This window comes from Dendropsophus ebraccatus, chromosome 7, assembly GCF_027789765.1.
Source record: "Dendropsophus ebraccatus isolate aDenEbr1 chromosome 7, aDenEbr1.pat, whole genome shotgun sequence".
NCBI classification, from domain to species: domain Eukaryota; kingdom Metazoa; phylum Chordata; class Amphibia; order Anura; family Hylidae; genus Dendropsophus; species Dendropsophus ebraccatus.
This window is the reverse complement of record NC_091460.1, coordinates 146455151-146477587: the sequence shown is the minus strand read 5'-3', so window position 1 is coordinate 146477587 and position 22437 is coordinate 146455151. Positions and strand designations below refer to the sequence as shown.

The 22437-nt window shown below is 41.8% G+C and overlaps 1 protein-coding gene across 4 annotated transcripts in view; it reads left to right on the top strand.

The window, feature by feature from the left end:
• LRBA (LPS responsive beige-like anchor protein) overlaps nt 1-22437 on the top strand; it is a 384885-nt gene that overhangs the window by 257690 nt on the left and 104758 nt on the right. For all 4 annotated transcript variants that reach the window (XM_069978673.1, XM_069978676.1, XM_069978675.1 and 1 more), the window contains 6 exons: nt 4900-5017; nt 7415-7517; nt 9407-9522; nt 10388-10500; nt 17864-18004; nt 21745-21864. In XM_069978673.1, the coding sequence (XP_069834774.1) occupies nt 4900-5017; nt 7415-7517; nt 9407-9522; nt 10388-10500; nt 17864-18004; nt 21745-21864 (711 nt within the window). The remainder of the gene's footprint in view (nt 1-4899; nt 5018-7414; nt 7518-9406; nt 9523-10387; nt 10501-17863; nt 18005-21744; nt 21865-22437) is intronic.

The window sequence follows — 22437 nt, the reverse complement described above, 5'->3', positions numbered from 1 at the left end:
TCTAGCAGCAAAAGTACAAAATCAGGATCCAAAAGGGTAGTCGAATAACAGGCAATATGGTCAGGGGCAGGCAGCAAGCAAGGGTAGTCAGAAAACAAGGCAAGGGACAGAAAACCAGAGGTAACACAGATAGATGCAGGCAGAGCTGGGATACAGGACAGGGAAGCTATACTGAATAACCAGCAATGATCTGGGATACTGAGAACAACTTATAGTGAATCAGAGCCCGGTCCAGAATCCCATTGGAGCAGCCTCCAGACTGCAGAGCATACACAGCTGACAACAAGGAAACTGACTGGCTATAAGATCCCTCAATCACAGAAACCAGAGCAAGAAAGCTTAACTCTGAACCTGCCAGAGAGCTACACAGGTGGACATGGGTGTGGTGGAAGCCTGCTAATCACCACCCAGCAAGGGCTGGAATAAGACAGTGTTCAGACCAGGTTCAGACATAAATGAAATACAAACATAAAAGTGCAGAATCATGGCCAAAAGCACAGTCTCGGTCGTACCTTACGCACCGAGGACTGCGCCAAAGTTGCATTCATGACAGTACCCCCCCTTTTATGAGGGGCCACCGGACCCTCATTAGACATACCAGGAGTGGGTGGAAAATGACCTCTTACAACACATGTTTCAATGTCACTGGAGATGTCACTGTCAGTCTCCCACTCATCAGCGCAAGCATCCAGGTGACTAACTAAAGGTTCACTGACAGGCTCGATATCACCAATTATGCTACTGACATCAGACACAGACTCAGCTTCCATGTTGCAATTATTCAAAATTACAGTGTCATTTTTGGCTGGACACATAGATTTCACACTAGGTTCAGCAGAGGAACCATGCATATCCATACCACCTAGAAGTACCTGTGCGCCCAGGTGACTCTCCTGGTTGTCACCTGGACGCTGATGACCTTGTCGCCGGGGACGTTTCAGGCAGTAGTTGATGAAATGAGTACTGTCACCACAGTAAAAGCAAAGTCCATAACGCCTCCGGTGTTCCCTTCTGGTCTCGTAGCCCATAACTCCCAACTGCATGGGTTCATCCTCGATATAATCATGGGGAGGGACAGGTTTTTTCAAAAAGAGAGATGGAGAGACAGAAGGTTTAGAAAAGTCAGGACCTGCTTTCTCCTTTTGCCTATCCCTGAGCCTGCGGTCTATGCGTACTGCCAAAGCCATGGCCTGCTTTAGGGTAGGTGGCTCTGGATGACCTGTCCAGGCATCCTTAATACCATCAGAAATCCCCTGCTTAAACAGTGCTTTAAGCGCGGCCTCACACCACCCGGTTGTTATACTATGGCGCCTAAACTCAGCACAATAATCCTCAACAGGTCTCTTGCCCTGACGAATGGTCAGTAAATGTGTCTCAGCTAGGCCCACATGATCAGGTTGGGCATAGATGGCTCCTAGAGACTGAAAAAAATTCTCTAAATTGCTCCACTCCTCAGCCTCAGGAGAGAGCCTGAGGGCCCAAGCCTGGGGATCTCCCTGCAACAGTGAGACAACAATACCCACTTTCTCTTGCTGTGTAGGGAAGTGGTTGAGACGAAAATATAATAGGCAAGAATTTTTGAATGTCTCGTATTTGTCACGGTCGCCAGAAAAGCGGTCAGGGAGCAACATTGTGGTTTTGGAAGGTTTAACAACCACCGGGGGCGCTACTACTGCTTCAGCCTGATTTTGAGAAAGAATCTGGACCTGTTTAACTAGGTCCACTACCAAGACTGACAAAGCCTCCATTTTAGTAACAAGGTCCGAGTCCATTAGCTGATTAACCTGGTTGGCCAGCTTGACCACCAGGCCTGACACCCCCTCCACTTGGGTAGCAAGATCTTTGACTGTAGCCATAACAGAGGGGGGCAGTATATATTGGGCTGGTTATTCTGTTAGGATCCGGACAGCAGGACAAGACAAGACAGTGAGCCCTAAGCTCAGCCCCGCCCACTGTCCTCTACCTACTTGCCACACTCCGCCCTAAAATGGCGGCAAGCAACTGGGCGGCAGTCCCTGTACTGGCTAGGTGGGACACAAAGACAAGACAGACAGACAAAACACAATGAAGAATGGTCAGCAATCCGGGTCACAACAGTCTAGCAGCAAAAGTACAAAATCAGGATCCAAAAGGGTAGTCGAATAACAGGCAATATGGTCAGGGGCAGGCAGCAAGCAAGGGTAGTCAGAAAACAAGGCAAGGGACAGAAAACCAGAGGTAACACAGATAGATGCAGGCAGAGCTGGGATACAGGACAGGGAAGCTATACTGAATAACCAGCAATGATCTGGGATACTGAGAACAACTTATAGTGAATCAGAGCCCGGTCCAGAATCCCATTGGAGCAGCCTCCAGACTGCAGAGCATACACAGCTGACAACAAGGAAACTGACTGGCTATAAGATCCCTCAATCACAGAAACCAGAGCAAGAAAGCTTAACTCTGAACCTGCCAGAGAGCTACACAGGTGGACACGGGTGTGGTGGAAGCCTGCTAATCACCACCCAGCAAGGGCTGGAATAAGACAGTGTTCAGACCAGGTTCAGACATAAATGAAATACAAACATAAAAGTGCAGAATCATGGCCAAAAGCACAGTCTCGGTCGTACCTTACGCACCGAGGACTGCGCCAAAGTTGCATTCATGACAGTGGCTGTTTCAGTTGCAAAAGAATGCCAAATTATGAGCCGGTTAGACAAATCTAACCTGCTCATATGTCTCTACTGCACAGGAGACGCCGAGAAGGAAGGGATCTCCCTTGTCTGTCTGTTGTTGTCTATGTCCATGAGTCTTGCTGTAAAGCATGTCACTAAATGCTGTTTAAAACACATCAGGCAGTATAGCTGTCCCCATAACAATTTACAAAGAGTGAAATAAAAAAAATTACAGTCAAAGTAGAAACAGATTAGAATAAAATAATAGTTTTGTATCTGACCAGTAATCTAATCAGTAAAAGAAAATTTTGGTGACACATTCCCTTTCTTATACCAGATTGCGATCAGTACATGTAATTTGAATGAAACCTGAATGTCTCTTGCACATTTCATTATGTGTTCAGGGATGGTGACGCTTCACCCCTTCAGCTGCTGGAAACTACTATTCAAGGCATGATGGGAGTTGTAGTTCTGCACCAACTGAAGGTTCCCTGCCCTGCTGTAGGACATGCCAGATGTTACCAGGAAGCTTCATCATCACATACAAGTAGTTAGTGGCCATTGCAGCTATGAATAAATCATTTGCTTTCCCTGACGATATTGGGGAGTAATATATCCAAGGTATCTATAAGAAGTGTGTTTTCTTGAGCAGCTTTCTGGGGATAGGTGGTCATGGTAACCAGGGACCACAGTTTAGGGTCCCGTCCTACATAAGACAGTCTTACATCTAATCCAATTTTAATTGAACTCAAGAGACTTTGAAGTGATGGTGGAGCGAGACCTCTCTTGAAGTTAATCTGTTTTGATAGGATGAACAATTATTGTGAAGTTGCTGAAGATTGGTGCGTTTCCACCACAGAGAACCTCACTAGCGGACTATGCAAACTGAGGCCATGGGGCTGGCGCTGTGTTATACATGTACAAATCTACCAGTGCAAGTGTTTCTTGTTTGCTTTTTTAACATATATTTGCATGTACATGTTAGAATTGGGCTTTATATATAGGTTGCAGCTTCCATAGTTCTAAAATCTCATCTTTTCTTAACTCTCCCTAAGGCTGGGTTCACACTACGTATATTTCAGTCAGTATTGTGGTCCTCATATTGCAACCAAAACCAGGAGTGGATTAAAAACACAGAAAGGATCTGTTCACACAATGGTGAAATTGAGTGGATTGCCGCCATATAACAGTAAATAACGGCCATTATTTCAATATAACAGCCGTTGTTCTAAAATAACAGCAAATATTTGCCATTAAATGACGGCCATCCACTCAATTTCAACATTGTGTGAACAGATCCTTTCTGTGTTTTTAATCCACTCCTGGTTTTGGTTGCAATATGAGGACCACAATACTGACTGAAATATACATAGTGTGAACATAGCCTAATGCTGTGCTGGTCCTAAATGTTTGCTCCCAGTTAGCAGTAGATGTTCTTACCAGTAACTCAGATTGCTTATATATACTGCTATTAACATAGATTTTTGGTAATTTATGACACTTGATTGTACTCTGTGGCAATTTTGCTTGTAATTTATGTTACTTAGCACCAACGTATTTGTATTAAAGGGATATGTTCCCCCTTATAACCGATTAATATTTGTTTATTGCATTGATGTTCACCATGCTGAATGGACATTATCAGTGGTCGGTGCAGATATAGGGAGCCAGACTTCAGGATTAAACACTGACAGATATAGGGGCTGTGTACATAGTTATTTGCAGTTGCTTCATTTATGATTGGTAATAGGATAGTAAAGAATTTACCTGTGAAGGTCAATGTTATATTTGACATTTGCTTTATCCCTACTTTCAGCCCTTTAGCTTTCATGATCATAGTTTTGATCTGCGATAGAAACATTCTAGTGTATTTTATGTTTCGTGTTATATGTATTGTATGTATGCACATAGGAAGACACTTATGGTCCTAAATAAATTCCCGCCCCAAAACCCCCTCTAGGATCAGCCTGCCTCCTGAGCTGGTGCAGATTTCTGCCATGATTTACATCTGCAAACCAGGACTGGATCCAACTTTTCTCAGCTTTTCCTTAGGGTCAGCCCGGGATGTTCGCTGTCACCCAATCAGTGGATAAGGGGAGACACCTGTGAAGACAATGAGTGGCAATATTGCTGAAATTTTAATGTAATAAATACTTGGAGTTTTTGGTACATCACGTTAAATCTCTTTTTTAGTGTCTATCTATGTATGTATATATTTATTTATTTTTCTCTCTCTTTTTTCTAGATTTTCAGCTACACGGAGGGAATACACGGAAAATGGCTTTTTACAGAGATCCGCTCCATATTTTCACGACGATATCTGTTGCAGAATACGGCACTGGAAATATTTATGGCAAACAGAGGTAGATATATCCTGGAAATTTGCCTATCGGGGAGAGAACCTCTTTTCCTCTTCTTTTGTATAATTTTTTGCTGCTATATTCATGCTCATAAATGGTGGAAAAATGTTCCAAATAAGTGTATGAAATGGCTTGATTTTTTTTTTTATTGAACAGAAAACAAATCAGCGTTCTCCCTCCTTATGACAGATGCATTGTTACTATGCCGGCAGACATTGGTTTGTTTTATTATATCGAGCATTTTGCATACATTTAGGCATGTTCAGTCATTAACGTAGAAGCTTAAACACATGGAAGCAGATTTGATCACACAGATTTGGTCTCCGTAAACAATCAGAATTTACATAATAAAATTGAATTATCATTTCCTATTTTGAATGTATATAGAATGTTCCACAGTTATAAACATCTGCTTCACAAGGCACACAAACAAAAGTATAGCAGAGGAAGTACATTCAGCTTTCTCCAATGTGGGAACAAGAGTGTGTGCTCCAGTCCCATAAATAGCATTATTTAAATAGGACTTATGTAGGCAAACATGTATAGCATGAAATATGTTACATCTACAATACTTATTAACCCTTTCACGACCTGGGGTTATTGATGCCTCAATGCCCAGGTCGTTTTAGGATATCAGTTTATGGGATCATAATGATACCATAAGCTGATGTCCCTATGTCTGTCGCCTTTCCTCTGTCCCCTGCTGCTGTTACAATCTCGTGACAGAGGCAGGGGAGTAGGGTGGGGGAGAGCTCACAGCCGCACGCACACGGTGTGCGCCCTGCTCTCCCTCCCCCCGCCGGCCTCCGTAGCCAGGAAACCGGAAGCCTGAGGCTTCTGGTTTCCATGGCTACCATCGGGCCTCTGTGATCACTTCGCAGAGCTCCGATGGACACTGGACAGAGAATTCTCCCTCTGTAGAGGGGGAATTCTCTTTCAGGAGCCCTATAGGTGCTGCGGTCAGGCTGACCACAGTATCTATAGGGTTAACTCCCAGCACCGGATCACGGATCGTAATTTAATGTCGCTGCAGCATCAGGCATAGGCTGCAGCGACGTTAATTTACTGTGGAGCTGTGGGAGGAGGTTAAAGGGGTACTCCAGCCAAAATCTTTTTCTTTCAAATCAACTGGTTTCAGAAAGTTATATAGATTTTACTTCTATTTAAAAATCTCAAGCCTTCCATTACTTATCAGCTGCTGTATGTCCTGCAGGAAGTGGTGTATTCTTTCCAGTCTGACACAGTGCTCTCTGCTGCCACCTCTGTCCATGTTAGAAAACTGTCCAATTCAATAGAAAACCTCTCCTGCTCTGGACAGTTCCTGACATGGACAGAGGTGGCAGCAGAGAGCACTGTGTCAGACTGGAGAGAATACACCACTTCCTGCAGGACATACAGCAGCTGATAAGTACTGCAAGACTGGAGATTTTTAAACAGAGGTAAATTACAAATCCATATCACTTTCTGAAACCAATTAATTTGAAAGACACAGATTTTTACCAGAGTTCCCCTTTAAAATGCTTCTGCTACTGATAGTAATGAAGTTAGAAGTGTTAAATTATGAATATAAAATGTTTTTGCAGTTAGTACTGTAACACTTGCTCAGTTCCCCAAGTGCCTAAGTTTTTGTGTTATGCTCCGCGCCACCAAACCATAAACATAGACATATAAAAACACTGTTTAAAGCGAACCTACCAAATTGCTTTATCATTTTTTTTTCTACGCTGCCTGGCCGGGGCTGCACAGAGATTCTGGTGGCGCAGTCTATTTTTCAAAACATCGCCTGCTTCCCGCAATCGGCGACAAATTCTTAAAAAATATGTCTCTGCAAATGTAAAAAGAACACTTTTCTGGCTGTAGATTTAGATCCCAGCAGTGGGTTAGGTTGATCCGTTCAGTGTGTCCGTTTCTAATTGGTTAGTTTTAATGAACAGAAAAACGAAGTAAACGCCTTTTTTGTGTCCGTTAAAAAAATGCATCAGTTTCAATCAGTTTTTATAATGGAAGTCAATAGAAAAAACGGATCCAGACAGATGACACACAATTAAATCTGTTTTTTCCATAAAACGTATATGTTAAACAGGTTGCAAAAACGCAGTGTGAACCCAGCCTTAGACCTTACCCTTGGGCCCTCCAAACAGTCTTCAGAACAGGGCCATGTTTGGAACCACTTTGCTCCATTTATTCTTTCTAGGAGCTGCTAGGTAGCCAAGCGTTGTACTGCAGAGACGTGTCACATGGTACAAACGTAAGGTTTACTCTGCTATAAATAAAGGTCAGAACGTTACATTATCTATGCAGCTTCTACTAAAGTTTAAATGTTCTGAATTTATTAACAGAGAAATTGTGTCCCTAAGTGAATACTTTGTAACATTTTTTGGGCCTGTCTTCTATGTACAGTTGCTGTCATGTTCAACTTTCCCGACCAAGCTACAGTGAAGAAGGTCGTGCACTGTCTCCCCAGAGTTGGAATTGGCACCAATTTTGGTCTTCCTCAAACCAGGTAATCTTATATATTTTCTGCAGTGTGAAAAGTATTAATATTGTTTACAGTACCGTATATATATAATATAACTAATCTCTTTTAGATTGCGCCCATGTCATCTGTCTGTAGGTTATATTAGTTGGTAAATTTGACCCCAACCCCCCCCCCGCCCCATCTTTAGCCGACTACTACTAATGTGTATAAGTCTCTGGGTGGAAACTTCACTCTCTCACACTCCACATTAATATGAACTCCATGCGGCGTAAGCGAGCGCTCCGAGATCATGGTGTTATTTGCATTTTTATTTATTTGAAGTAGATGGTTTGTTTGGAGTTTAATAATATAATATAAAAATAGTGAAGTGAATCCAAACATAAAATTCTGAGCCGGTGTTCTGCTATTGTTCTGTGGTAAATGAGGATATTGTATGTATGCGTTATGCAGATACTCATTATAAATTTCCATAAAAGAAAGTGCACAGGCAATAACCATTAAAATGCTGTATGGCATGCACACTTCTCTGATTTATGGGGCAAGAAAATGAGTGTATATATCCACAAATGTACCGCTGTGTTGTCTTCATTACAGCCGCAAGATATACAAATATTCTTTGTCTTTTACAAACATGAATATGAAGTCTGACCAGAATAAGTAATACGGTAAAGTTCCTTTTTTCCGGCAACCGGTAATTCAGATATTCATTGATGCACTGACATCTTATCTGGTTCCATAATGCTGGATTTACAGAATTTTACAGTAGTTGCTCAGTGACTTCTTCCATAGTGCCCGATAAGGTTGTATTCCTGTCTTATTTGTGAAATCATAGAAAGAGATCCCTAACAAAGGAGAAAATAAATGTTTTACTGAAAAAAAAAAAAGACTTGTGGAATAGCAGAGCTTCTGACTGTAGTCGGCTCTCCCAACAGGTCTGGTTTGATGAATAGTAGTGTAACCATTCTGCAGAAACAGCAGGTCTTCTTTAAAGATGGGGATGGTCCGAACCTGCCGAGGTTCGGGTTTGTACGAACCTGAACTCTCGGCAATGATTCCCGCTGTCTTCCACCTTCGTGGAGAGGGTGGATACAGCCGGAGGACTGCCTGGAAAACTGGGATACAGCCTATGGCTATGGCTGTATCCCTGTTTTCCAGGCGGTCCTCCGGCTGTATTCACCCTCTCCACAGAGCGGGCAGACAGCGGGAATCATTGCCGAGAGTTCAGGTTCGTACGCACCCGAACTTGGGCAGGTTCGGACCATCCCTATTCCCTGCCATACAATTAACAATAAGATAGGTGTAAACTTCATTTTAATAATGGAGTGAATATCAGATCATAGGTTTGTATATAGAGCTTTAATGCAAACACCCCCCTCACTGTATAATCACACACATCACCTGATGTCACTCTTATTCTTAAAATTAAGTTCCCGCCCATCTGACGATTAACCAGATTGTTAGACAAACTATAAAACCACATCTTAAAATCCAAACTAAGGTTTTTCAGGCAGCCACAATATGGATGTGTTTTATCATCTGTATTGCATCCAAAATACTGGAATAACCATAGATCACCAGAGAATACAGAAAATCTGGGACAGTTTGGGAGAATTATCAAGCAGTCTTATATTAAGGATGTTCCTACTTAGAATTCATCTTAAATGTTACCATATTTTGCCATATATCCCTTATAGGGTCACTGTTACATTTTTTTGCAGAAATCAATAGTCCAGGCGATTTTAAGAAACGTAATTGGGTTTATTAGGCAAATCTGCCATTATCTTCATTCAAAAAGTCTTTCCCCAGGTCCTCCCCTTTGGTTTGGGGCCTGTAACATGGTTTTTTACAGTATTTTTTTTTTTTTTTCTCTTCCTTTCTTGACACTGGAATTATGTTCCTTTTTCCCTGAATAGACGCATCTCCCTGGCCAGCCCGCGGCAGATCTTCAAAGCATCAAACATGACTCAGCGTTGGCAGCACAGAGAAATCTCCAACTTTGAATACCTGATGTTCTTGAACACAATAGCCGGTAAAGTAATAGCCGTATATTCTCTGTTATTTCTACCTGGAGATTTCATTTCCTCCTTTTCAGCTTACACGTTCATTCTAATACGACAAAAGCAAATTGTGGATAGATATATGGAAGTGTTTTATGATATATAGAGTTTCTATGTTAATGCAATTAAAGGCAACGGATCAGATTGTGCTGATATCTACTGTGCGTCTGCAGTGGTAGCTTTAGATGGGGGAAAAGGTAGTTTAAATCGGTCTCAAGGCAGAGAGAGGGGGGGCAGCAACTAGTCATCTGGGCAGTGAGACGCCTGTGACTAGTCACAGCTCTCTACCCGTCAGTATGCAGGTTGACAGGCATAGAGATCCGTTAGTGGCCAATCATCCTCGCGGAGAGAGGTGACTAGTCACGGGCAACTCCCTGCCCAGATGACTAGTTGCCTTCCCTCTCCCAGCCTTGTGCACCTGATATAAAACTACCCTTTCCCCCATCCAAAGCAACCACAGTAGACACGGCTGGTATCCTCAGGCAGCTGATCCATAGATCTATACTGTGCAGCTGAGAACCATATCGGCACAATCGTCTTGATTGGTTCCCTTTAAGCTCTTCTTCTAAGGGTAGAGATGTGTCTCACTACTGCCACCTGTAGGTAGCTCCCTTCTAAGTCACTAGCTGACCCATTAAAGATCCTTGAAACCTGACTAGGGATATCAGCCAAACCAGGGACCCTGATCTGCAGCCATCCAAGCTATATCTTAGTGGTAATAGTTTTGTATGTCAGCCGCCATCTGTTTAAGATAACCTTCACATACATGATGTTAATGTCCATCCACTGATCTATGACTGAACAGGAGCATGAACGTTATTTTGGTGATTTTGACAGGACGAACCTACAATGACTTAAATCAGTATCCGGTTTTCCCTTGGGTTATTACAAACTATGAATCCGAAGAGCTGGATCTGACCCTCCCGAGCAACTTTAGGGATTTGTCCAAGGTTGGTGCAGTTTTATTATCGTGTAGTTAATTGAGTAATTGTAATAAGTAGGTTTTCTGTTTTTCACAAAATGTTTTTATTTTATTTTGGCGATATTACATGTATATGTGTCCTCCGTAATACATGACATCCGCAGTGTCAACCAAATGATAGGAGGGACCCGGGTACAGTAGCATCGAACAGTATAGTTATTTGCAAGGTGTTTCGGCCCATATTATCACTAACAGACTTTTCTCCGGCTTCTCTGGCCTGACTGTGATAATACCGGCCGAATTGCGATATAAATAAATATACTGTTTGATGCTACTGTTCCCGGGTCTCTCCTATTATTTGTCTGAGGCCGCGGATTGGAGACTTCCCATATACACCTGCGCTGATCCTTGTAGTGTGGGACCTTTGGTCTAATGATCCCATATGGACCACTTCTCTACATGCTGCTTCCCATCTCGGTGCTGCCCCCTGGAACTTCTGCAGTGTCAGCATCTGTTTGCCTATTCAATAGCACAACTCACTCAGGTGAGGACCTCCAACTGCACCTGCCGCAAACTCTGCTGCTCTGACGATATTACACCAAGAGGCGCCCCTTGCCTGTTTTCTCTTCACTTTATAAGAGTTACAATATAGTTACAATATAACTATGTAATAGACTCAGACATCCTATATCTTGCTCTAGGAAGGACAGATACAGAGAAGAACAGAAAAGGAAAGAAACTGAACAACCAATGAGAGGAAAAAAAGTGAGGGGGAGGGTATAGGGATGCAAAACCCTCTCTTGCTTTATTTTGGGGAATCAGTGGATCACGAGTCCAGCAACTTGACCAATGGATAATAAACTAACCAAAACTAAAGAAACTGGTCATCAACAGTGGCCACAAGCAGCAACTTTATCGTAAGCCCGTGGCTGTTCACCTAGCGTGGGCCCCCCTCAACCCACTGTAACTATGGTAGCACTAGCCTAGTTTTCATAATACAGGATAGATAATGTCACAATGCCCTGAATTGTGCCAAATTGCAGAAAAAAAGTAGGTTTTTTTTGCAAGTCATGGCAGAACTATAGCAGGACACATAACACCAGTATTAGTACAAGTCTTTTTGGGTGGCCATGGGCCCCCCAGGAGCTCAGGACCCCGGGCTACCGCCCGAAACGGACCTATTATAATCCGCTACTGGCCACAAGTTCCTCCATCCTAAGAATATTATTTAGCATGTCGATACTGAAGATGTTATATAGGTGAATTTACAAAACCTCAGGAAGACCAATTCTGCAGCCCATAGGGAACAATGTAATTGTCTGTTAAGGATGTATTAAACGGCCAGATATTTCAGAGCAAGCGAGCGCCGACCTGTCAGGTCAGTGCTCACTTGCTGCTCGCTCCCTGCTTGCTGTTGGTGCTATTACACACACTGAATGGGGAAGAGCAGGAGACCCGCAGGGAGCAGTGGGAGGGTCTGCCCTTAGATTGTCTGGGGAACCCGTAGAGATAGCAGCGATCTGCTGCCATTACACGAAGCAACAGCCAGCAGAACGCAGCTATCCTTATTGGGATTTCAGATCGTGCTGCATGTCGGCTGGTTGATGATTTAGAACATGACGTATTACATAAAACGATTATTCAGGGTCCTATGAAAGTGAGCCCTGGATAGGGGACAGCAAGGCAATTTCCAGAGTCTGAATAAGATTTCCAGGACAAACCTGATTAAAAAGGCAACAAATCAGCAACTATTAAGCTTGAGTTTGGGGACAATCCCACTAAATATGGAAACAGGTCCCCACCTCCATATCAACAACAAAGAGTTAAAATAGAAGTAAACATTTTCCTAAGTTGGTCTGGACACTTATAACATCTGGATGTGACCTTGAAGTCCTTCTCTTGGGTCCTGAGGGAGATGGAGGATTAAAAGGATTTTTAAGTAACTGTAAAATCTGCAACATGTCACTTTGTCACTTGTTGCAGATTTTTCCCTGTTCAAATCAATAGGGGAACAGTCAAATTTGCAACAAGTCTGAAACAGTTCCAAGATTGCACTGACTTTTGTGTGGATTTGCTGCAATTTTCAGTAACTAATCTGTTTAGTGTGAATTTACCCCTTTAACCGCCTCCAGTTTTTTTTTTTTTTTTTTTTTATTTCTTGTCCCTGACTGGACGCACATGCTGTATACATAAAAGACTGTAGAAGTACTCAGCATATTGCAATCCGGATATCGATGTTTTTCTCGCTATCAGCATTATCTTGTTATTGAACAAAAAAAATTGATTAGTGTAAGAGACTCAGTGCATGCCGCCGTTACTGTAACCGTGGCGTAGAACGGAGGACTATCCTGCTGGTCATGAGGCATATTGCAGTACACGTAGTCACGAAATAACATGTATGTCATTGAATAACATCCAGAGGTGTGTGGGACTATTTCTACATGGTGACATTTTCCAGCTAGTTGTCTTGAAACGTTCCTTTTGTCTGTGGGTCCAGATTTCCCCCTTTTATGTATTTATGGCTTCTTATATTATGGATGACACCCGGAGTACAGACACAGGAGGGAGGCTGGGAGGAATGGGAATACTTATAAGAGCTGTCTGTCTAGTACACAGACAAAGGCAAGATAAGAGACAGACCCGCATCCAGTGACTGCAGTGCAGACAGATTACAGTACAGTGAATTTCTACAAGATCCTAGAATATATATATTTTTGGAGTATAGATGTGAACCATGAAACGAGAGCCGGGAGGACGGAATCCAACTATAAATTAGTTCGATCTCAGTTACCATTCTATCTATATACTATCAAAGTTAAAAAGAAACTTCTGGAGAGCCTACCTTTTACATTACAGTTTTTCTCGATACACTGGTGCAAGAACCAGGCAGCGCACTCAGTGTTTTCTCTCTCTCTCTCTCTCTCTCTCTCTCTCTCTGTCTCTCTCTCTCTCTCTCTCTCTCTCTCTCTCTCTCTCTCTCTCTCTCTCTCTCTCTCTCTCTCTCTCTCTATATATATATATATATATATATATATATATATATATATATATATGAGTTTCTAAGTTTATATATATATATATATATATATATATATATATATATTTTCATTTATTGATATATTTATGATTTTTTTTTTTTTCTATCTTTGTATTTTGTATAGGGTTAAGCTTTCGCACTACCCATAACCTTCATTCTAAAAATAAATAAATAAAGATAAAAGTCTATTTTTTATGTTGATAATAACCGATAACGTAACTAGTTCCCTGTTCCTATACCACAGAACTGATATAGTACTATCCTATATAATACAGAAGTGCTGGAAGGGTTACTCCATAAATACTTATTTCCTTATGGTAATAAGCACAATCAGTTTTCTGTAGTCTATAGAAAGAGCAGCATGCCATATTATTTTAGCAGATGTGCAAATTAAATTATTCATGCTATTTGGAGCGCTGTCTTGGCGGCCCTGGCTTCTAATATTGCCGGTGTGGTGAGTATGAAGGAATTATTTACATCCCTGTTTATGTGACGAATTCCTTTGTGCATAGGAGCAATAACAGACTCTGCGCACAGACTATAGTAATACCCGTATCCATCTCTTCGTACAGTTCTCATACTTGAGGTCTGATGCAGCTTGTATGTAACTCCTCGGTAAATCACAGATTTCTAGCTTTGCGTTCTGGACAATATTCAGTTGCAATTTGTAGCCGCGTCTGCTTGTAGTTATGCAGAGCGACGTAAGAAGGATTCCAGCACTATCAGAGCCATAGATAAATCGGAGAGCACAGTATACAGCAGAGCTCTAGCCTGTATACAGAGTTTATGCTACTGCTGTTTACTGCTGTTATTTCTACTCTTGTTTCTATTGTGTTAAAGGATCTGCTTTCTTTCTATAGAATTATTATAGTTGTCTTATAATATTATTATCATTATTATTATTATTATTATTATTATTATTATTATTATTATTAAAAAATGCCTACATTTTGTTCCTGATATGATTTAAAGGGTTTGTTTACAAGAAAAATTCTTTAAATTAACTGGTGGCAGAAAGTGACTGACAGAGATTTGTAATTTACTTCTATTAATAAATCTCCAGTCTTCCAGTACTTCTCATCTGCTGTATGTCCTGCAGGAAGTGGTGTAGTCTCTCCAGTCTGACACAGTGCTCTCTGCTGCCACCTCTGTCCATGTCAGGAACTGTCCAGAGCAGGAGAGGTTTTCTATGGGGATTTTCTGCTGCTCTGGACAGTTCCTGACATGGACAGAGGTGGCAGCAGAGGTCAGGTCTGACAATGGCCATTTGGACCCCCATAGGTCAGCCTAAATCTGTGGAGTTACTGTTATGTTGAAATCATTCGACTCTCTGTGTGTAATGTGTGGACCCCCAAAGAGAGTGAACATCTTTGTAGCATAGCGTGTAGTTGCACAGTTCACACAAGTGCCATTAACCTCTCTGGGCATTAGAGAAACTGCATAAGAGACGGCTGTCGGCCTCCTGTCCACCTCCAGCAGCTGCACCCGGTCTAGAAGGGACAATGGCCTCTCATTCTCATAGTAGGTTCAGGTTGCAGAGGTGGCAGCCACATCTATCAGACATATACCGCATATACCCTGGATAGCTGGATATACCCTCCACATAGGTTTATTGGGCATGTATAGAATGTCCACTGTCTGTGTTAAGTTGATGCTCTGTCTGAACATACACGTGTGACTGTAACATTTGGGTAACATGTGCTTTACCACTCTATGATTGTAAAATGTGCTGAAAGTCCGTTAGTTTGGAGGTATTAATGAGCAGGCGTGATCAATGACGGGCTGACAAGGTGGCGGCTGGATCATGTACTAGTTACCTGGAAACATTCCCCAAGAGAAGCCGCTATTAAGCCGCTGCCGCACAACGCATTTCAGCCGTTTAGTGCAAAAAAATAAACAGTTAATTGATATTCTTTAATACCTTATTATCAATTAATGGGATCCCAGGCCCCCAGTTCACAGATTTTTGCCTCTCTAATTAAAGAAAAAAAAAAGTTTAATGAAGCAGTCTGCGATATTTATGGTGCGGCCGGATTCCGTGTACAGCGCCGGAGCTTAGTAAACTGCTTTTACGGTGTATTAAAACATAGCGGAATGGCCTCATCTTTTATAGCAGTTGTCAGGAAAATCTAGGCCAGCAGTGTAAAATGTATTAGCCCAATACATTGTCTCCATTTTATTATGAGGAAGCTATGATGTACGGCTCTGTCACTGCAGATCTATTGTTCGAGGGTTTGCACTATTTTCTCTGCCCCGCCATTAATTTATAGCAGTAAACAATATGGAGGCCTCCGACTGCAGCAAAGCAGAATCTTTTAATGAGGTGGATGTTATTACCACAATAAATCAGGGCATTCATGTAATGTATAATTCAAAGTGTGTATTCCCACTGTAAGTTCTCTGAGTAAGCTGATAGTGTGTCATTGTCAGAGCCCGGCTATACCTTTATACTGTACTGTTATTTTTTATCCTACTATCTGGAGGCTGCATTTTTTTTTTTAGATTTTTGTTTTTCTTTATTCAGTTGTAAATGAGCGCTGAAGAATGTTCTGGCCGGCACGAGAAACGGAACTGTAACAATTATATCAGGAATCAATAGTGCAGCTTCTGTGGCAGCATTGATCGGTGCATGCTGCTGTTTTCACAAGAGGCAACAAAATCAGTCCTAATTGGTTTTAGTGGTATCTCCAAGAAGCGTAATTCTATAACCATTGATTGGAGGTGGGTGCGCAGTTCAAGAGCTCCCAGGCACATAGTCATTTGTTAAAATGCTGCGGGGAGAATTGCATTTTAGTATTTATTCTATTTCCCATTAACTCCCTGCTGTGCAGACTGATGGTTGCAGCTTGTGTCCTGTAACTAACCCGTAGCCGTGAACTCGCTCTGGTCAGTGTTGGGTTACTCACTCAAATCTTCATCCTTCAGAGACTGAACTGTGTATGGACGGCTTCATAAAAATAGCTAAAATAATAAGAAAAATTCTGGAGGGGAAATATAAATCCCGTCACAATCCACTACAGCATTGGACCCTTTAAATAAAAAAAAAAAAAGAAATTTATACTTTATACCAGGTAATTCACAAGTTTAAGGAGGGATTCACACACACAGAGGGATCCAACGAGAAGAAGTAGGCCTCCTTTCTTTATATTTCCTGGCGCTTTTGAGTAATTTTTGGCTTTGGCTCCAGAACTGAATGTAAAACAGCAGCAGACCGTACTGATTGGTCAATGGGTGGAGGCATCCCGTCCATTGGTCTTTTATCAATGATCCCAGGATCCTTGTCGATGGTCAAAAAAGGGCCCCTGCGCCACTTTTTTAGTTATAAATATTTATATGTATAGATGGTTATAGCTCGGCATTGCATGAGGACAACGATACTCTTGCTGAATGGGTTCATGAAGTTTCCGATCTTATTCACATGGAAGACCTGGTCTCTGATAACATCGGCAATGCAACTGGTTTTGCCCATAGTTTGGGCACCTTGGATAGAGTTCAGGGTTGGATATTAACTGGAGTCAACGCTAGACACTGATCATTCATAGAACCCGACCCCTAACTCTGTGTTGAGCTGTGCCGTGTTCCTATCCACGCTCCGACACTTGTTCTGCCAGTATTGAACCTGGGAAATAAATAAAAACGGTCTAACAACCAAACTGCCTGCCCCCCCCCCCCCCCAGCAACCAATCACATCGCCTGCTAGGATATGAGAGCTGAGCTCTGATTGGTTGCGCAGTTTTGCTTGTAGACAGTGTGTATTTATTCCCCAGTTATCCTGAGGCCTTGCAGGGTTTCAGGGTGTGTCCATAGCAGACCTATAACCTGTCAATCAGACATGCCACTAAAGGAAGATTGGGAAAGTCTTGTAGCTGAAACCTTTGCTAATACTTAGAATTAGGTCGGCCAATAGTTTAGAGATCGCATCACACGTTGTATTAGAAAGCGCACAGGCCAGCTGACCACAATGTGTGCGCTCCTGTATGTTCTTTCTTTCTTTTTTGGCAGATTACCTGTACAGTTGCGGCATATACTTCTCCCCCCCACACACATATCTTCCATGTAGTGTCATGAGATCTTACTTGCATAACTTTCTCCCCACGGGATTAATTATATTTTGCTTTTTTGTAGCTTTGAATTGTGTTGTCACTCCCCGGCATTGGCTTGTCTTGCTGAGGTCTCCAGGGACCCATCGCGGCGCTCTTGTCACTCCTTTGTCACTTTGTATAATTGCTAGAAGTTCAGGCTGCAGTTTTAAAGCCCTGTTAAGACTCTTCATAAAAAAGTCTAGTTTTGTTTCTGCCTAAATGTAACAATTTGATTTTTTTTTTCTTAAAGAAAATCTCCTTCTATCTTTCAGCCTGTTGGAGCCCTCAATCCCAAGCGAGCGGCCTTCTTTGCAGAACGTTACGAGTCCTGGGAGGATGATCAAGTTCCGAAGTTTCACTATGGCACACATTACTCCACTGCAAGCTTTGTACTCAGCTGGCTTTTAAGAATTGTAAGTCATTTTTTAGCCTCATTTTCAAAGACCTCCATGATGTATTATAAAGGACTGCACTCGGAAATGCTTCTCTCTCTGCATTGATCCACCTTGTACCTGCAGCGACTGAAAGGGAACTTAAGGAACAAGCAAAGACTCCATGCAAAGTGCTCCATGGTGTAGAAGCATCAAATAGAGGAATACAAACAGAAGTAAAGGTGGACTCCCTCACCTGGTGGAGTTGTGCAGATCCGAGGCACAACTCTCTCTACAGTGTATGCGGGACTATGGAACCACAGCTCTACTGTGAACCCACAGAACAGCAACCACACCTCTAATCCACTTGATCCAATCACAGTTCATCCACCACAAGGACCATATTATATGGAATTAGACATGATCAAACCAGGCTGAACCCGAACCATCAGCATTTGAATTCCATTGTCTTCCCGTTCTGTGGGGAAGGTAAAGACAGCCCTGGAAAACAGGGATAGCCTTATTCCTGTTTTCCATTCGGGACTTGGGCTGTCTCCACCTTCCCCATGGAACGGGAATATAGCGGAATTCAAATGCCAATGGTTTGGATTCATACAAACTTGACCTCAGCCTGGTTTGATCATCTCTATATGGAATATAAAATTTAATTAGCAAAACAATAAAATACATAAAAGGGTAAAATCACAATGCATTTCCAGACCAGAGCGGCCTCTTCCTTAGGAAACGCGCTGTGCTTTTACCCTTTTATGTATTTTATTGTTTTGCTAATTAAATTTTATATTCCATATTTTCTGGCCTTTGTGGTGTATGACCTGCGCCTACGCACCTGTGTTTGGGTCAAGTGGGTTGGAGGTATGGTTGCTAAAAGGGAACTTGTCAGGTCCCTTAGGCCTCACCCTCCGGGCCTGGGACCTGGATAGTCAGGAAAACCACATTAAGGGTGCGTTCACACCTACAGGATTTGTAGCAGATATGATGCTGTGTTCAGTTATTTAAATGAAATCTGCTGCAGAAAATCAGCTGAAGATCCTGTAGGTGTGAATGCACCATTATGCTGTTCTCCTAGGCCCTCTGTGATCCTTTGTAACTTTCTGTAAATCAATTGCCGCAGCCATCAGCTGATCACTGTGAGTCCAGTAAAAAGTTGGTAAAAAAACTTTTGGTTCAGCAAATGGTCAACTACACATTTCTCTTGCAGTATTTCGTGCTGGTGATTGATTTAAAGGGTGTCTAAAAAAACTGCGCTTAAAGGGCACCTCTTTGTTCCTGCAGATGAGTACAATCCTTAGCAGAAGACCCCCTCCTCTTAGGCTGGGTTCACACTGCAATTTTGCAATCCGTTTTGTTCATCCGTTTTTTGAAAAAAAACGGATTGCAAAAACGGATGAATTTGTGTGCATCCGTTTTTCCTTTGACTTCCATTATAAAAAAAAGGATCAAAGCGGATCCGTTTTTTTTGGCGGACGCAAAAACGTTGCTGACACTATTTTTTTTGTCCGTTAAAAAAAACTGATCCGTTAAATGGATTGCAAAAACGCAGTGTGAACCCACCCTTAGAGATATTGCACAGTGGTTAGGTTCACACAAGAAAATAAAAGCTAAATGACTGTAATTTTAGTAAAAATTAAACAATGTGCAAACAGAAGAAAGAAAAAAACAATGTTTTAAAAAAGCAAGTTTTAAATGATGTGCATGTTCATTATTTGGATGGTCGTAATGATTTGCGGCCATTGTTTTGTATGGTGTGTACACTGCCCGCAAATTACCCATTGACTTCCAATAGAGTGCGTTATTATATTGAGAACACGGCCGTACTAACCCTAAAATCACTGCTGTATTTTTCTTTCTTTTTACAGTGTGTGAACATAGCCTTAAAGAGGTATTCCAGGAAAAATCAACTCTACCGCTATCCACAGGATAGGGGGAAAGTAGGAGATCATGGGGGTGGGTCCTACTTCTGTAACCCCCACCCATCTCTGTATTATGAATGGAGCCCCTGGTTGGTGACCCGCTGCTCTGTTTATTCCTATGGAGCGACTGAAAGAGATGAGTTCAGCGCTCTTCCAGCTTACTCAGCTCTTTCCATCTGCCCCATAGGAATGAATAGAGACGCCGGTCATGTGCCGTACCTGCAGCTGTATTCATAATACAGAAGCTGGGGCCGATACGAAGATTGGCGAGGGGTTCAGAGGTCGGACTCCTGCAATCTCCTACTTGATTTTTCCTGGAATTCCCCTTTAAACCATCTGTACTGTAACTGTTTTGAGTGAATAGCTACAATCTTTATCAACATTTTTTTCCCCTTTTTAAAAAATTTCTTTCACTATAAAAAGAAGTTTCCTCCTTATTTGTATGTAATATTTTCGCCTTTGTAACGTGGAGGCATTGTTCTTCTTCTCTGGTTCTTTGTTCTTCTATATTTGTTGCTTAAGTTCTCCATTTGCATTGCTTTCCGGCAAGTGTAATTTATCTGTTCCTAATAACGCTCAGCGACCATATTGCGGCTGCTGTGTAAGGCGTCGGGGTTTGGTGGATTAATCAGGAATTGTGTTTATTGATAGCATGTTGGTTTACAATAATGTATGTTTCTGTTAAACCTAAGAGGTAATTCATCTAGAAGAAAGTAATTTCTTTGGGAGAGCATTAGCGGCCTCCCATTAATTAAAGCTTGTTAGAATGGTACAAGCAGACAGAAATTCTTTGTATAATTTATGGGGCCTCGCTAATTTTAGGCAATTATCTACTAATATGGGCTTAAGTGTTCTTTAACTAAGAAGAGGCTTTAAACATCTTTTATTGTATGAAGGAAAATCAAGGAAGGTTTTTTTTTTTTTTGTTCCTTTTCCAAATGTAAATAATTATCCAAACAAAGAAGCTTACCGATCTATATTGTAAGGATGTGATGTACTCATTGCCTGCGTTTTATGTCATGTGTCAGTCCAATGGTCAAACATTTGTTGGCCTTTTGTATGTGTAGCTGTTTATATGTTAGGTGTGCACAGTATTTCGCATAGGAGAATTATGATTGGTCCTCAAACATTTGCATCCTCTGGGTAATTATATGTACATGTTTGGTTACCACTCCTGCAACATGATGATGCCAGTTGATTACTTCAGCAGCTGTAGGCCAATACTTAACCTCTTTAACTGCTGAGGTTACATGGCATTGCATGGAGCAGTATTAGCAATCTGATTGCTTATGAAAGTTCTCTGAGGGGACTAAAATGTAAATTTAAAAAACGAAAACTCTGCCACGATAAAAGTTCAAATCACCCCCTTTTCCATATGAAAATGTAAATATAAGAAAATGGATACCGCAGTATTTCTGCAGCCAGCTGCATCCATAGATTCCATTAGAGAATTCCATACTTCTATGTATAACATGAAGTGGTGTGTACTGTGTCAGCTTCTTGTGAAGCCACCTTAACTAAAACTGGTATACACAAGAATCATTTGCTTTGCACTTTATAGGCAAAAAAGAATTTTTTACCTGTTTAAAATTGTGTTACTAACATGTCATTTATGGAGTTATGCCTTGTCCTCTAAGGCCAGGATTCACACTGTGCATTTCAGCCCTTGTGGCTTTCCCTAAATTGCTGTGGTCTAATGCCGATACAAATAAGTATATAAAATCCATGTGATTTATTTGTAAGCTGCCAAGTAGCATCATTTCCATGCAGGTTTGCCGTACAGCTCCCGGCCATGCTGCCCGCTGCTGCCCCTGACTCTATAACATCTGACCCTGTCTTATTTCTTTCTAGGAGCCCTTTACAACATTTTTCCTAAATTTCCAAGGTGGGAAATTTGACCACGCTGACAGAACGTTTTCTTCAGTATCGAGAGCATGGCGCAATTCACAGCGGGACACTTCAGACATCAAGGTAAGATTCTTTTTTTTTAGTTATTTTTTCCTAGTCATATAAAGTATGTTTAATGGTTGTATAATATTTTTATACTTTTTTTATGTTTAACACACAGGTCAATAGAAACACAAGAATCTTTACTATTATTATACAGTACTTCAGGGTTCTTTCCTACATATAGATTGTGCTGAGTTTTACTTTCTTGCCGACCACTAGTTATTACGGATGCAGTCACCTGCATGTCCTCATACTTGGGGCAAGATTACCTTTCACTTTAGCAATGTGCTCATAAACATTGTTCTCTGTTGCAGCGAAGTGCCAAAGAGGCGGAGTCTGTGCATTTCAGAGCTCTGATTTTTGGCATTTTTTAGCACATTGCTTTCACAGGCAGCTACAGATAATGTGGGACATTAAGACAGTTTATATTTAAATTAGGCCCCGCCCCTATTCACCCCGCCAGATTTAGTAAGAGGCGCATGCTGTGCAGCAACCACAGAAATCTCTGGCACGCCTCTTTCCCACCTTGCCGCGCCACCCCGTCCACCCATCAGGTCAGTAGGCTGTACGCCACATAAAAGGCACAGATATTTG